The sequence below is a fragment of the Cystoisospora suis genome (genome assembly GCF_002600585.1).
Source record: "Cystoisospora suis strain Wien I chromosome Unknown contig_395, whole genome shotgun sequence".
Taxonomy (NCBI): domain Eukaryota; phylum Apicomplexa; class Conoidasida; order Eucoccidiorida; family Sarcocystidae; genus Cystoisospora; species Cystoisospora suis.
This window is the reverse complement of record NW_027153196.1, coordinates 636-16,975: the sequence shown is the minus strand read 5'-3', so window position 1 is coordinate 16,975 and position 16,340 is coordinate 636. Positions and strand designations below refer to the sequence as shown.

Below are 16,340 nucleotides of genomic sequence, written 5' to 3'. Positions count from 1 at the left end.
CACTGTGCCTGTCAGGCGCCCGGCGGCGGAGCCCAGCGCGGTCAAGAGTAGCTTCATTCGAACAACTGTTTGGCGTGGACTTTTGTGTCTTTTTTGCTGAGTGGAACGGATCAGCGAGGAACAGTCATTAATGACATCTGCCACAGGGTTGCGGACAACCGCAGTGGCCGATATAGCCGGCTGGGTCGTAAAGGAGTCAATGCGAAACTGGGCACTTTCTGGGTGTTGAGAGGCCCTTTTACCGATGTCTCAATGCACGACCTAGACTGTATCTAATGCTAAAGCCCTAGCTCATAGAAGACCTTGTCAGTGAGCTGAATCACACCACTCCCGCTGCCGACGACGGTCTTTGGTCCCACTTACACACGTAGTGTACTTCGGAGTCGTCCGCAGCTCCGGTTGGCTTCCCTGAGATTTGCTTCGTAATTTATAGTGACATTCTCAAGAGTCACTGCTCACCTTTCGGCGATATCTCTGGGAATCCCTCCGCAATTTTCTGTCACGTCACTTCGCAATGTCAACAATAGTATGCCGGCCGGTTGGAATTAGCCTGTGTGGCACTCTCAACAGCTCCTGCAACTCGCAGTGGCTCGACAGTGCCACAAACCACTACAGGGTTGCGGTCCCGTGATCGGGTAACAAGTAACACCTCTGCTGAGGAAGTGTTACCGTGCGCGGCAGCGCGGAGTGGTCAGAATCGACGACCTTGTTTTCTATCGTATATCGGCTACTACGGCGACAAGAAGTAGGAGAAAGGAAACTCGAGCGAAGGTGCTCGAGGCCGCGCAGTGTCAGTCACCCTATCGGTGGGCATTTGTCGTTGGCTTCCCTAACTCTATGCGCCTCTCAGAGATTCTTACTCTAACCCAGTCCAACGAGTGAGCTATTTCTGTGATTTAGTGAGACCTCGTGAATGACAGGGTACGCTAAGTATGAGCAGCCGCAACCGATAACGTTTTTCTCTCAGTTGAAGCAGCAATAAGACGGAAAGCTGAGTAGATGTCTGGAGAGTCACATAGTGTAACGTAGAGATAGAGAGAAGCGCTTTAGTGTCGGAGAGTTCAATCTGACCCACTGCCGGATTCTCCAATTGGCGCCTCTATCATCTCATAACCACAGAAGCCTCAAAGGTGAGAGTACAGTGAATTCACCCTAGTGGAGTATATGCCAAAACAGATGCAAAGTGCCCAGCCGCTCAATAAGAAATGAAAACAAATCCGATTGATTCATAAGAAACGTCAGACTGTCGAGAACTACTCAGAAACGTGATAACTAGTCAACCACGAGGGCGAATCACTTCTAAGTGTAGTTTCCAAACTACGGAAAAGTCTCTGCGAGGAGAACCGAGTAAGAACAAGATCGTAAGTCTGGAGTTACGGGAGATAAGGAGGGGGGTTGGACGCACGGCCCTGGAAACTCGAGCTAGCCAGGTGGAGGCGAGTGCTAGACAAATGAAGAGCGGGGAAGCGAGTGGATAGCAGTTTCCCAAGTGAAGAATGAACAGAACGGAGATGACGGCGTCTTCTGGTGTGTAAGGACTGAAAGGAACTGCCGTTTTGTGCGATTCGACCCTAACGATGGTAAGCGTGTGTGGTGGATTGAGGTGTGCAAGTGTGAAGCAATTGACTTGATCTTACTGGGTGCAACGTTTGAAGGAAGTGGTCGCGACTCCTGGAATCCGGACTTGACATGGTTTGATTGCAAGGCGAAATGGGAGTCTACCTTGAGACCTCTTTATTGGAGGTCGGAGAAAGTTTTTTCTATTCTGTTGTTGTCCGGATATCAAATGTGTCGTCTTGGCATCTGCTCTCTTCAAGTTCATACAGGAAGGCTATCGCTCTCCAGCAGAGGAAAGACACAAAGACTTCAAGAGCTCTAAGATTAGTTGTCTGCTTATCGAAAACTAGAGGAAGATCCGGCTAGTCATGAAGATGGTGGAAGACGGGGTGTAGAAAGCGAAAACAAAAAATGAGATTCGTGAACTCGTCCTGGAATGTACACGTGAGTGTCAACAAGTTCACAGTCTTTGCCCACTGTGTTGTCCAGCTGGACACAGGGAGACTGTTGAGTGCTATAGGTTAACCTCGGGACTACCAGCAATTTTGCAGATGCCTCCTCAGTACCTGTCAGGACTCCCTAGAAAAAGGCGGCTAATAGGATATGTGATTTCGTGCGTATCTTTCTCTGGCGCCTACACAACTCTGGCCCTCTACATGTGCATTCATACAGTGCAGAGGAGAGTCGCTCAGACCACTCGCTGGTGGCAGTCGCATCCTGCACAGGTCACTAGATCACACTGCGTGAACGCCGCAAACCACCCACCGCTTCGCGCTCCCGGTTGCTGGAATGATCATGAAGCACGGTCTGTCCCCACGATGAGGCCTTCCCGGAAAGAGGGTTCTTCGGTGCACTTACACATTCCGTCTGAACTCAGGAAAGAACTGTAGGTAGGGTCAGCGGTGAGATGGTACTGGTTCCTCGTGGGCGTGGGGACCTCCCCCTGCCACGCCGTAAGTGTCATGTCAGCGCGTTCTTTCGAAGTGGACCCCGAAGCTGTGTGTTCCGGGGGGAGCTTAGCTTTCTGAGACTCTGTCTTCCGTCAAGTTCAGGCAGCCGGAAACTGAAACGTCCCTCAACACGACCCCAAACCGGATCCCGTGTCGAGGTACACCCGCTGGAGCGTTCGCGATACGCACGGACACCCCGGCATGCTGCAGCTCTCCAGGCTTTGCTACGAAAGGAACGCCATCGCCAGAATTCCTCCTGCAGCTGTAGCGACAGAGGCTGTTATCGCACGAACACTAGAACTCGAGGAAGGAGGCTCCGCGCCATCTCCACTGGTGGGCGGTTCCCCTTCTTCGGGCTTTGTCGGCGGCGCCGGTGTCTTCTCCGCGTTGACTGTGATATGAACCACGCATTTAGTTTCGTCACTTGCTCTGAGTTTTTGGGACAAAAGTTGGGGGCCGTTACAGGTATAGCACAGAGACTGATCCTGCTTTGGCGCCTTCTTGTAGCTGAGTGTGTAAACCGGGTCCCCGTCTCTGGCCATGTTGCTTGCTGTTGCCTTCGTGAGCGTCGCACCCTCGACTAGGGAACTCAGAAGTACTGCCTGTTCTGCGGCGTTGCAGCCCTTCTTCTCCTCGTCGTACTTATACACTTTAGGAATGTCCGTATTGGGGCCGTCCACGGGCGGACCTAGTGTTTCACCTTTCGCACATTTGAACTTCAGACCATCCTTCCCAGTCAGTTCTAGCGTTTTGAGGTTCGCTTTACCATTCGCGTCCTTGCCACATTCCTTCACGTCAGACTCGGCCTCCGGGGGGTTAAGCTCAGAATAGAGCCGTGCGGACTCGTCAGGGAGACTTTCCGCTGACGGTCTGCCGTCAACGAAGAGGGAAAGCCCAGCAGCCACAGCCAGCGCGCTCGCCACAATAAAGACGGAGTGGCGCCATCTGAGGGTAGAGAATCTCATGGTGACAGGGTAGTTCTCCGTAAGCATTGACCGCTGAGGGGCTGGATATGAGACCAAGACCTGAGTGAATCTGAGACTAACGAACCGGTCTCGTCTCCCCCACCTTTTCCTCGGCACCGGTGTTCGCACCTGTGTAACGCCATGCTGTCGGGGCTTTAACTCGTGAGACACTGGTGGGGCCCCGTGTCAAAGGCCCTCAATGCGCTGTATTCTTCCCAGTCGCGGAATGGCCAACATAGCGGGCTGGAACTTAGGGAGACGATGCAAAGCTGCGCAATTTCCTGGGCGCTGACAAGGCGCTTTTACCAATGTCTCCGTGCATGACTAAACTGTATCTAAAGCTAACGCCGTGGCGAGAAGACCTTATCAATGAGCGGAGTCACACCACCTCGCTGCCGACGAGGGTCTTTGGCCGCACTTCCACAAGGAGGTGTCCCGTGATGTCGCCCCCCAGCTCCGGTTGCCTTCCCTAGGATCTACTCCGTAACTTATAGCGACATTCCCAACAGTCACTACACACCTCCCAGCGATACCCCTGACACTCACTCCGCAACTTGTTGTCACGTCACTTCGCAATGTCAACAATAGTAGGTACTGGCCGGTTGGAACCAAGCTCTCCGACACTCCCGGCAGCAACTCGCAGTGGCTCGACACTGCCACAAACTGCTACAGAGGCTGCGGTCCGATAATCAGAGAGCACAGTCAGCTGAAGAAGCATTGCACTTTCTCCTGACAAAGATCGTTTTCGGGGTCTGTAAGAGCCCTGCATTCACTCGCCGCGAACCGCTGGCGTCCAACAAATGCTGCCCTTTCCTCTCCCAGGAGGGCCGACAGTTTCCACGCCCTAGATTGAGAGACTATAAAAAACCGCCCTCAGTTGTTTGGGAAAACAGGCTTTCCTTCGCTTCTTTTGTCGGGATGCCTGCCGCCCGCAGTCGAGTTTACGAAATACTGTCTACCCTTCTACCCTTTGTATGCGTGTTGATGTGTATGTGTAGCTCGACGGATAGACTGGTACATGTGGCAGGCCTGTTTATCTCCATATCTCTATGTGTATGTAGTAAAGCAAAGAGGATTTAGTGGTTAGTCCTTAGGTTATTACTGTCATTCACTGAGGTTTTCTCGAGGGATACGGCGGGATGATTCAGACTGCGTTCACCTTGCAGGTATGCGAACTCATATTCATGCATGTATGCGAATACATGATCATGTCTATACATATACTTACACGTGGTGAGCGTTTTACTCCTTTCAAAGAATCCCTTTATAGTCTTTGCGTCTTCATCCTGGATGTCCTAATACAAGGAGAATGATACGGGGAGACCAGAGGAATCCGCTAAGGGCTATCCGTACGGCGATGGACATCCGTGATCACTGATACCCAAAAACGGGTCTAGTATACACCCTTATCCTTTTGCCCACCGTCAAGATCCTACTTGTCTTCTGAAAAGAGTACTCCTATTCCTCTCCTGCTGAAGTCCATACAAATATTCCACAGCGGCTCCATGCTACTAGCCGTGAAGTTTCCTGGGCCTCGCAAGTCCCGACTTCGTTCATCTGTTCCTTCGTCTACTCATTCCCTGTTATTCTCACCTGGTGATTTTCCCTGATAGACTTACAGCAGAATATGGTAAAAGCAGATAAGTCTAAAGATCCACTCCTACTGTAAATATTTCGGGTCCGAACTAAGGATGGGTGTGCGTCCTGTCCTTTCAGGGTGTCTTTTTGATTGAAGGAGAATTCTCTCTTCTGATCTTTCCAGAAACGAGTCCTTTGGGTCCACTGTTGAAAATAAGTTGAGGAAGTTTACCCTCAGTCAGAATCCGTTTTGACTATCGTACGTTCTCTACATCTTCTCTCCTTACGTTCTCCGGCCAACGTTGTCGCCCCCCGGGGAGCGAAGCAAGAAAGATCTCCGGCCTGCACTCCCGTCTCTATGTTGCACGGGGAAAAAGGAGATCTTGATAGTGACGGAAACCGTGGAAAGGGTAGAAGAGATTCCGGACTGATCACAGACACTGATACTGGTGACCCACCTGGGTCCCAGGATAATGCAATATGTGCATTGGCGCGTGAAATCACGCTTTTGGGTGCCATCCACCATCGTGTCGTGGTCGGCCTGGCTCGCTACGGTCTGACCCGGGCGGGCGTAACAGTTTTTCACACGGTCTCTCCCAGTGTACGTTTTGCTCTCCTGGGAGCAAGGTAGAACACGAAAAACCAAAGATTTATCTAGCGATAATTAGGGATCATGCAGTTGCCTCGTCAGTACCTGACGGGACTGGCAAGAGTATGTGAACTGTTTGTGTATTACGAGCATATCTGTCTTTGGCTGCACAAACGTTGACACTCTACCCGCTTATCAAGAGGTTGCAGAGGAGTGCTGCTTGCCCGGAAAGAACAGCCACCGGGCGTAAATAAGACCTCCGCCTAGATGATGACGTCGCCGCAGGTCGTGATGTCCCGCAGCCGGCTCACCGCATCGGGCTCTCCCTATCCTCCGGCGCCCGGAGTGATACACGCCGAGGTGGCCCTCACCGAGACAGCAAGTCTTCCCTATGCTTCCAGTCTAGAAGCGTTTGGCAAAGCGGGATGACGACCGGCTAGACCCAGAGACACTGTAGTCTGGTGTGCAATCAGCAACCCTGCCTGCCTCGCGATGAGTTTCACCTCCGCACTTTCTTCAAGTAGAGCAGATGGAGCAGCGAACACTGGGTTCTGATGGGTCAAGATTCCTGAGACTGTCCTGCATAAAGCTTACCCAGAATCTGAACGGTCCCCGGAAAGTTGCCGCCAGCTGCCTCAAACGGACGCCAGCTTGAAGACACACCAGCTGAAATGTTCAGGACACACGCGGCAAGCGGGGGGTTTGGCGCCATCCTTCAGGTTTTGTTACAAGAAAAACACCACTGGTAAGAACGTTGCGGCGGTCGCAGCAGCGGACGCCGCTATCCTACGACTATCGGAAGTGGAAGTCGAGGTGGGAGGCGTCGTCGTTCCGTTCACGGGAGGGGCAGGGGTATCGCCCTGCTGGGAACCCCCAGGTGGTGAAGGCGGAGTCTTCGCTTTGACGGTGATATGAACCGTGCATTCAACTGCTTGCTGACTAGCTCTACCATCGCCAGGCGAGGGGGAGGAGGTCTTGCAGGTGTAGCACAGGGACTTGTCTGCTGTTGGTGCCCCGGTGTAGCTGAGCGTGTATACTGTTTCCGCACTTTTGGCCGCTGGCAGGCTGTTCTGTGTAGATCTCGTGAGCTTTGCTCCCGTGACTACAGAATTCAGAGCTATACCGTCCCCCTTGCAGGTACTTGTAGCTTTGTCGTACTCGTACACCTGGTCGAAGTCGTCGTTCTGGGTTGTCGAGGGTGGGTGTAATGTCTGGGCTGCAGCACACTTGAACTGCAGACCGTCTTTCGCGGTCAGCTCCAAATTCTTGCCATTCTGTTTGCCTTCCGCATTCGCACCGCACACGGGAACCGGCTTGGCCGCCAAGCGCCTGGGATGGCCCGGGTAGAGCTCTGCGAGCTCGCCATGAGCAGCAGCCGTTGGTACCTTGCCCTGCAGAAAGAGAGGAAGCACGACGGCTAGACCAGCAGTGCCCAGCACAAAAAAGACAGATCGTCGCCGCCTGAAGTCAGATGACCTCGCGGTGATGTGGCTGCGCGTGGTAGGCCCTGATACCGCCATTTCGGCACCGTTATCTGACAACGGCACCCAAGTCACGTTGCAAACAGCCAAAAGCTCTTTAGTACCGCGCCCTCACTTGGAACTTCGTGTTAATTTTTCATGTGAACGTAACATTCGTCCACGAAAGGCTTCGGTTTGGCTGGGATCCACTCTGCAGGGAACGGGGCTGGGGCCCCTACAAGAGGCGCGAAGTTGCACTTTCTTCTCGCCGGCACGTGCGCTGTCGGGGCTTGCCACCGACTGTCCAACCTGTCTGGGCGATCCTGCCTCTCTGAAACCATCGTGCTGCACAGAGGATAAGCATAGAAGCTCACGACCGCCGTCACCCCCAGCCTCACCCAGACCGTAAGTCGGAGGGGGCTTTGCTTAGTGCACTGGAAGCTTTTAGTAGAGGATCTCTTTCAGGCTATGAATACCCGAGATAGTACCCAGGACCCCACCGAAATCCCACTGTCTCTCCGTGTCCTGTTGGCTGCAGCGAAGCCTCGTGCCGGTAGTAGAGAGCCGTCCTCTTGCTGACGTGGCCACGTCAAGATCAACGTGTGCTGGCCCGCACCCCAACACTCTCACTGGGCTGTAGTCGAATAGGACCGTTAGATTTTCGGGCTGCGTTTTGACTACAAGTGTGCATGAGTGAAGAAAAACACCACGCCCCTCAGTCGAAACGAGAAGAGCGGTAGAGTCTCGGCGTCGCTTCCGGAATTCGTTGACTTTCATAAAGACGTTGTCGCTTCCTCTCCGCGTAGCTTGAGACTGTTCAAGTCTTAGCCACATTGAGTACTGAGGGGGCACTTCAACGGCTAAGTCTCTCGCCATTGATATTACTGGAGATATGATTTAGTCATATGACTTTTTGAACGGACGAATATATATATATATAAAGATGTATTTGTATGGATGCATGAGCTTCACTCCACTAAATTATTCTCCTGACGCTTCTCTCTCACACAAGCGAGTCTCACCCTACCCTCGAGGGGGTAGTGGCCCCCCAGCTTCGGGGGATTCGTCAGTCCCAAATCTTCTTCTGCTCTATCACCGGTTTTTCATCTGCTCCTACTCTGCCGTTGTCCTCAGTGCTTGCTTTGGTGTATAGGGAGCAGCAGAGGATGAAGGCAGAACACGAGCTTGGTGGTTTGCTGTCCATAGTTTGAGACTCAGCTCCGAGAGAAAAGAAGAAAAGAACTTTTGCACGCACTCTCAAATTGTTCTTGCTGGAGGAAAGAAGAAGCAGAATAAAATTGTGCGAAGGCGGAATGATGAGGTGGACAAAGAAACAAAAAACTCCGTACTCCTACCAGCATATAGTTGCGGGGTGCGTCTTGTGTACCAGCATGGTATCCTAGCCGCCGCCTTACAGCGTGAAAACCCCACAACAGGTGCCTTCTACTGTTGGGATACCCCCAGCCAACACCACCAACTTCATTGTTACGGGCAAACAGGAGTGTTAAGTTCCCTTCGGGGCTCCACACACTGCACCTGTCCAGCGGGACAAAGGAAACATCGGGGTCTGGTTGAAATCGAGCAATTGCATCTGCCTCGTGAGCAGAAATTGGAACGTGCCAAGAGCAAGGATGCCAAAGACAGCGTCAAATGATTTTGTGTAGAGATCGGGCCTCTGCTGCTTTGGCACGGACACACAACTGTGCCCGTGCATAAATGGATCAAGAACCCCTTGCAGAGGATTTGTCGTGTCCGGGGCCACGGCTAAACACTGAAGAAGCTTTGGTTCTACACAAGTGATCGATCAGCAGGCACGTCGTGACACGTCCGTGTTGGGGTCCTTGAGATCCTGGCGCGCCGACTCACGGTGCACGCTTAGTCCTGGTGAGATCTCCGTCGGGAGGAAAACTTTTTGCTACGCGTGTCTGTCCAGGAGCCTTTGTGAATACAGCGAGCCAGTGTAGCTAGAGCAAACAGCAAGGCGGCAGCTTGCTATGCACCTGGGTACCGCCGCCTGTGTGACATCCGCGCTTTCGCATAGTGGAGCCACAAACTATCCGCTCTGATGTGATTGGCGTTTCGAGAATGTCATATTCCGAGTTCAGTCAGTCACTGACCAGGTAAGTGTTCCGAAGGGCACCTAGCCGGATGTCACAAGTTGATGCCCAGTTGGAAGTGCCCCGGCTGGAACGTTCAGCACACACTTGGACACGAGACGGTCTGGTGTACTCCACCAGGGCCTGTTACAGACGAGGCAAAACTAACAGGAAACCAATTGCTGCTGTAGCAGCAGAAGCCTTCATAGCACCAGCACCAGATGTCGAGGTTGGAGGCTTCGTGCCGTCAACGTCGGGGGCGGTGCCTTCGTTGGGCCCCTCGGGAGGAGTTTGTGTCTTCGCATTGACGTTGATAAGAATTGTGCACTCAACAGTAGAAGCTTGAGCGGCTCTAAGCTTGAGGTTCTCTTCAGCGGCGCTATTACACGTATAGCAGAGGGTCTGGGATTCGTCTGGTGCGTTGGTGTACGTCAGTGTGTAGACCGGGTCGGAGCTGGGTGCCATCTTGTCCTCCACCGACTTTGTGAGCCTCGCTCCACTGACTACAGAGTTCAGGGTTTTGGTTTCGGTATCGCAGCTAGTTGTCTTCTGGTTGTATACGTAGACGTTTAGAAAGTCATCGGTATCCGAGGGAGGGCCTAGAGTTAAGGTTGGAGCACATTTGAACTTTAACCCAGTTGCCCCAGTCAACTCTGTCTTTTTGATCTCTTGTTTGCCTTGTGCATCTTCACCACAAACGTAAGTTTTGGACAGGTCTGGTGATGGGACATCTGCACCGGTTGAGCCGGGGCGGCCAGGGTCGTCTTGACGAACGTCCACTGGTACATTTCCGTGTACGAGCAAAGGGAACACGAGACCAAGCCCGGCTGAGCTCAACACAATCATGAAGAACTGGCACCACCTGAGGTTAAGAAATCCCATGGTGGTGACGTTATGTCTGAACGTCAGCAAAGTCAGAATGGTCCACGGAAGAATCGGATGAAGGCGACAAAAGCTGACATGAGCACAAGAAACATATTACCCTTCCGCCCGCCCCTTCGCTTGGACACTCGTGTCGAGGGAACTGCAGCCTTCACATATAGTCTCTGCTTCGGGGCTGTGATCAGCAGCACAATGGTGGGGCCCTGTGTGAGAGAAGCGCTCAGCCGCCGATCTCTTCTCATACGCTCTCTGGGGCTGGCTAGGAACGACATGGCTTTCCCGCACTACTGTTCAACTTGCTCGAGCAATCTTCTCGATCACAGGTCACTGTCCTCATTGGAAGTTAAGCAGAAAAGCGCTGAGCCATGGTATATCAGCCTCATACGGATTGGGGTTGAACAGGGCTCCGCTGACTGAGCTGGAAGCAACAACTAGCGAAGGAGCCCGTTCAGGTTCGCGGGCCGCAAACTCCGTACACCCGTAGCTTTCCAGAATACCGATGTCTCCCCTGTGTCGGTTCACATGGAATCCGTCCATCTTGGGAGAGAGACCTGCACTTGCCGGCGAGTCCTTTTGCCCCTCCACGTTATAGCAACCTGTGGCCCCGAATTCCACTGCAGGATTGCGACACGTTGAGACGGCTTCAGAAAAGCTAAGGGGGCTAGCTACACCCTGATTTGGAATGGACACAGCCATACTTCATCTGAACACACTAGACACTTGGTTTAAGCGAAGATCTTCTCGAAGGAGGGCAGAAGCCAAGCTCTCTCTCACCATTGACAATCTCGTGGCTTCCGCAGACTGCCTTTCCCTCTCCCTGTACGTTTGCCCCTTTTCATGTTCTGTTCCCGCCGACTCCTGAGACTAGGGTCCTGCGTTGATCCAACTGAATACGGATCTTCCTATTTTGTCCTCTTTCCCGGCCGCAATTTTGAGTCCTAGTGAATACTTCCTACACACATATCCACCGACGCAAGACTGAGGGGCAGAGGAAGTCACAAACACGCATTGAAAATCTACAACAAGGCTGTGCGAACCACAACACGAAAGACCGAGGTGTCAGGTTTCAGGGGTAGATGCGAACTCCGTCGCGGCCGGCGGGATATCGGAACGAACCGCTGGTTTTCTCCACAGCGGTCCGAGACAGTCATGCAATATGACATCAATCGATCTGCCGGGCTGTGTTCCGTGCGTGCCCTGTGTTGAGCTATCTTCCTTTCGGCAAAAGGGAAAAGCAAAGAGAAGAACTCAACAGAGTACGCGAAGTCAGGGGACATACGTGTCTCTACAGGTCTAAGGAATGGCGAAGACACATGTAGTGGGGGATCCTTCTGTTATGAATGTCACCTATACACCCTCTCTGGAAGGTATGGTTGAGGAACATGATTATCTGCATAGCTGCATGAATGACTAGACAGTTCTGTGCGCGTATGTGGGAGCTGTAATCTATTCAATCCATCACTATCCAAAGTATTCCTCTCTTCTTCCCCGAATCTCAGACACTTGAAGTCGACACATGGGCCCCTGCAGGCGACTCTTACACAGGGAGGATGTCAGAGGTATCTGAGAGCTTCCTTCATTACGAAGGTGAAAGCCATCCATCGAGAGTCACTCGGATAAAGAAGAAGGACATCTATGGATCTGTGTACATACCAACATAAACAAATACATGTATACGTGCAGTATGATGTACAGATGAATGAAGGCATGTATGTGCTCTGTGTAAAAGGAAGACTGAAGCTGGTAGAGTGAAATGTCGTGATCAAGAGAGATGATATGTGCTAGGGCTGATGCGCTGACAGAGATGAACTGCTGACCTGATAGAAGCTTCACGACAAAATCTCCTTTCTCTCCCGCTTCACCGAGCATCACTCCTTTCGATTTCATGGTCTCAACACAGGAATCGCAGTCCCTTGTAAGGAAAGAACAAGAGAACCTTTTGCAAACACTCTTGCCTTCTTCTTGCGGGAGAAAAGAGAGGGTTTCGATCTTCACGAAGAAGGCGGAAAGATGAGGTGGACAGTGCGAAGAAAACTCCGAACTGCTACCAGCATATAGTTGCGGGGTGCATCCTGGGTACCAGCATGGTATCCTAGCCGCCGCCTTACAGCGTGAAAACCCCACAACAGGTGCCTTCTACTGTTGGGATACCCCCAGCCAACACCACCAACTTCATTGTTACGGGCAAACAGGAGTGTTAAGTTCCCTTCGGGGCTCCACACACTGCACCTGTCCAGCGGGACAAAGGAAACATCGGGGTCTGGTTGAAATCGAGCAATTGCATCTGCCTCGTGAGCAGAAATTGGAACGTGCCAAGAGCGATGCCAAAGACAGCGTCAAATGATTTTGTGTAGAGATCGGGCCTCTGCTGCTTTGGCACGGACACACAACTGTGCCCGTGCATAAATGGATCAAGAACCCCTTGCAGAGGATTTGTCGTGTCCGGGGCCACGGCTAAACACTGAAGAAGCTTTGGTTCTACACAAGTGATCGATCAGCAGGCACGTCGTGACACGTCCGTGTTGGGGTCATTGAAATCCTGGCGCACCTACTCACGGTGCGCCCTTGGTCCTGATGAAATATCCGTCAGGAGGAAAGCTCTTCGGTACACGTCCGAGTCGAGGAGCCTTTGTGAATACAGCGAGCCAGTGTAGCTAGAGCAAATAGCAAGACGGCAGCTCGCGGTGCACTTGAGTACGGCATACGGCCGCCTGTTTTGATATCCGCCCTTTTCCATACTGGAGCCAGAAGCTATCCGATCTGACGCGATTGGCTGTTCGAGACTGCATCACACCGACTCCAGCCAGTCACTGACCAGGCTAGTCTTCCGCAGGGCACCTAGATCGAGTCACAAGTTAAGGCCCTAATCCGTGAAGAGTACTTCTATCCCTCTCCTGCTGAAGCCCATATGAATATTCTACACGCTTCCACGCTACTAGCTGTGCAGTTCCCTAGCCTTCGCAAGTCCCAGTTCATTCATTTGCTCCATCTACTCATTCCATGTTATTCTTCTCACCTGGTGATTTTCCCTAATGAACATAGAGCAAAAGCTGAAGGCAGATAAGACTGATGACGCCCTCCTCCTGGAAATACATCGGGTCCGGACTAAGCAGGATAGATGTGCATCCTGTCCTTTCAGGATGTCTTAGTTCAAGAAGACTTCTCTCTTCTGATCTTTCCAGGAACGATTTCTTCGTGTCTACTGTTGAAAAGAAGTCAAGAAGGTATACCCTCAGTCGGAATCCTTCTTTCTACCTGTTCTGTGCATCCTCTCTCTTCGGGTTCTCCGGCCGCCGCCCTCCAAGGAGCGAAGGAGGAATGATCTCCGGCCTGCACTCCCATCTCTATCTTGTACGGGGAAAAGGAGATTCTGATTGTGACGGAAACCGTGAAAAGACATGGGGGAGACGGTAGGAGAGACTCCCGACTGCTGATAGACACTCATACCGGGACCCACCTGAGTCCCAGGATGATGGATTATTCACATTGGCGCGTGAAACCACACTTTTGAGTGCCTTCTACCCTTGTGTTCTCTCGACCTGGCTCGTCACAGACTGACCCAGATGGGCGTAACAGTTTTTCACACGGTCTCTCCAACAGCACTTTTTGCTCACCTGGTAGCCAGGCAGAACACGGCCCGCCAAAGATTGATCTAGCGATAACCACGCATCACGCAGCTGCCTCGTCAGTGCCTGGCGGAGCTGGCAAGAGTATGTGAATTGTTTGTAGATTACGAGCATATCTTTCCTCGGCGCTGCACAAACCTTGACCCTCTACACGCTTATCAAGAGGTTGCAGAGGAGTGCTGCTTGCCCGGAAAGAACAGCCACCGGGCGTAAATAAGACTTCCACCTAGATGATGACGTCGCGACTGGTGGTGCCGTCCCGCAGCCGGCTCACCGCATCGGGCTCTCCGGATCCTCCGGCGCCCAGAGTGCTATACAAGGTGGCCTCCACTGGGACACCAAGTCTTCCCTATGCGTCCAGTCCTAGCTGCGCTTGACAAATTGGGATGAGGAGCGGCTAGACCCAGAGGAACTGTAGTCTTGTGTGCAATTAGCAACCCTGCCTGCCTCATGGTAAGTTTCACCTCCGCACTTTCTTCAAGTAGAGCAGATGGAGCCGCGAACACTGGGTTCTGATGGGTCAAGATTCCTGAGACTGTCTTGCATAAAGCTTACCCAGAATCTGAACGGTCCCCCCGGAAAGTTGCCGCCAGCTTGAAGATAGACCAGCTGAAACGTCAGGACACACGCGGCAAGCCGCCGTTCTTCAGGCTTTCTCACAAGAAAAACACCACTGGTAAGAACGTTGCGGCGGCCGCAGCAGCGGACGCGGCTATCCTACGACTATCGGAAGTGGAAGTCGAGGTGGGAGGCGTCGTCGTCCCGTTCACGGGAGGGGCAGGGGTATCGCCTTGCTGGGTATCCTCAGGTGGTGACGGGGGGGTCTTCTTTTTGACGGTGATATGAACCGTGCATTCACTAGGCGAGGGGGAGGAGGTCTTGCAGGTGTAGCACAAGGACTGGTCTTCTGTCGGTGCTTCAGTGTACTTGAGCGTGTAAACTATTTCCGCACTTTTGGCCGCCGGCAGGCTGTTCTGTTCAGATTTCGTGAGCGTTGCTCCCGTCACCACAGAATTTAGAGCTGTACCGGTCCCCTTGCAGGTATTTTTCGCTGCGTCGTACTCGTAAACATCGGAGAAGTCGTTGTTGTCCGAGCCTTTCGAAGGCGGGTGTAATGTTTGGTCTGCAGCACACTTGAACTGCAGACCGTCTTTCGCGGTCAGCTCCAAATTCTTGCCATTCTGTTTGCCTTCCGCATTCGCACCGCACACGGGAACCGGCTTGGCCGCCAAGCTCCTGGGATGGCCCGAGTGGAGCTCTGCGAGCTCGCCATGAGCAACAGCCGCTGGTACCTTGCCGTCCAGAAAAAGAGGAAGTACGACGGCTAACCCAGCAGTGCCCAGCACAAAAAAGGCACATCGTCGCCACCTGAAGTCAGATGACTTCGCGGTGATGCGGCTGCGAGTGGTAGGCGCTGATACGGTCATTCCGGCAACGGCATGTGACAACGGCACCCAAGTCACCTTAAAACAGCCAGAAGGTCTCTAGTGCCGGCGCCTCACTCCGAGCTGCGAGTCAATTTTTTATTTATATGTAGCACCCGTTCACCAAGGCTTCCACTTGTCTGGGATTCACTCTGCAGGGGATGGGACTGGGGCCCCCTAGCAGAGGCGCGAAGTTGCACGTTCTTCCCTGGGGCATCTGCACTGTCCCGGCTTCCCACCTGTTGTACACGGGTGCGTGCGAGTCGCGCAGATGCTGTACTGCCACGCGGGGGCACGAGCGGCTCACGAATACAATTGTGTCGGTTAAGAGTTAAACACAGAAAGTAAAAAAAGTGATCGTTCTCCTGCCTGGGTTCCGTCCCACACACATCTCTCCTATACCACCATGACGTCATCGAGATCACTGTAGTGCTCCTGGCTGGTCTGGGGGAGGAACCCATCCCGAAAGGGGATTCCATTTCTGTCCCCCCCACTTGGCTTGGCAGCGTCCCTTGTTGCCGGATCTCTTAGTGTGTAAACAGTTAGGTCTTCGCAGACTCGGCCTGCGCGTTGCCGTGGCTGCTCGGCGCGGTTGGACTGCACGTGGCGTCACTCGTGGTCAGCGGCTGGGCGTCCCCATGGCGATAGGGCTCTTTGGGGCTGTTCCGCGCTGCCGTGCGTGATCGGCCACTGAGCGTCTTCAGCGTCGCTCGGCGCATCCTGGTGTTTGCTTCTATAATTGTCTCCCCATGGCGGTGCTGCTCTTTGGGGTCTTCGTCTCCAGGAAGTCGGCTTCCGGTTGGTCTGTGCTGCCGTCTTCCTGCCGGAAGCCTGTGATTCCCGCCGGCGTCTATGTTTGCGGGAGTAGTCCCCGGGCGCCCGCGGTAGGTTCGGATCGCTGTAGGGCGGCTCTGGGGCGGTGTCAGGAGTGAGGACTGACGGGGAGAACCTGCGTAGCAGGCGATAGCCTCCGGATGACCCCTCTCCGCAGGTCTATCACGTCGTAGAACGCGCCGCCCGCATGACAAGCCACGACACGATGGGGCAAGGTGTACCTAGCGGCAACTTGCTTGACCCTTTCATCCTGTCCTTCCCCGTCAATTGAACCGGGGCAAGGTCCCGGGGGTTGAGTTCGTTTGGCTGTTTGTCCGCCGCAGCGTGGTCGACGCGACCGTTTATCTTCCGGAAGACGTCGTTCCTGAGCTTGCGAAGG

General features: G+C 53.2%; 2 protein-coding genes across 2 annotated transcripts; both read right to left on the bottom strand.

The window, feature by feature from the left end:
• Positions 1–5,715: 5,715 nt before the first annotated feature.
• Positions 5,716–12,306, bottom strand: CSUI_001006 (uncharacterized protein). The gene is made up of 3 exons (XM_068061212.1): positions 11,895–12,306; positions 9,343–11,029; positions 5,716–7,324 (listed from the first exon to the last, which is right to left on the bottom strand). Exon 3 carries the CDS (start codon positions 7,157–7,159, stop codon positions 6,365–6,367), a length of 795 nt encoding a protein of 264 aa, XP_067926813.1. The 5' UTR covers positions 7,160–7,324; positions 9,343–11,029; positions 11,895–12,306; the 3' UTR covers positions 5,716–6,364.
• A 967-nt stretch (positions 12,307–13,273) lies between these two features.
• Positions 13,274–15,456, bottom strand: CSUI_001005 (uncharacterized protein). Its single transcript, XM_068061211.1, has one exon. It carries the CDS (start codon positions 15,128–15,130, stop codon positions 14,360–14,362), a length of 771 nt encoding a protein of 256 aa, XP_067926812.1. The 5' UTR covers positions 15,131–15,456; the 3' UTR covers positions 13,274–14,359.
• Positions 15,457–16,340: the final 884 nt, after the last annotated feature.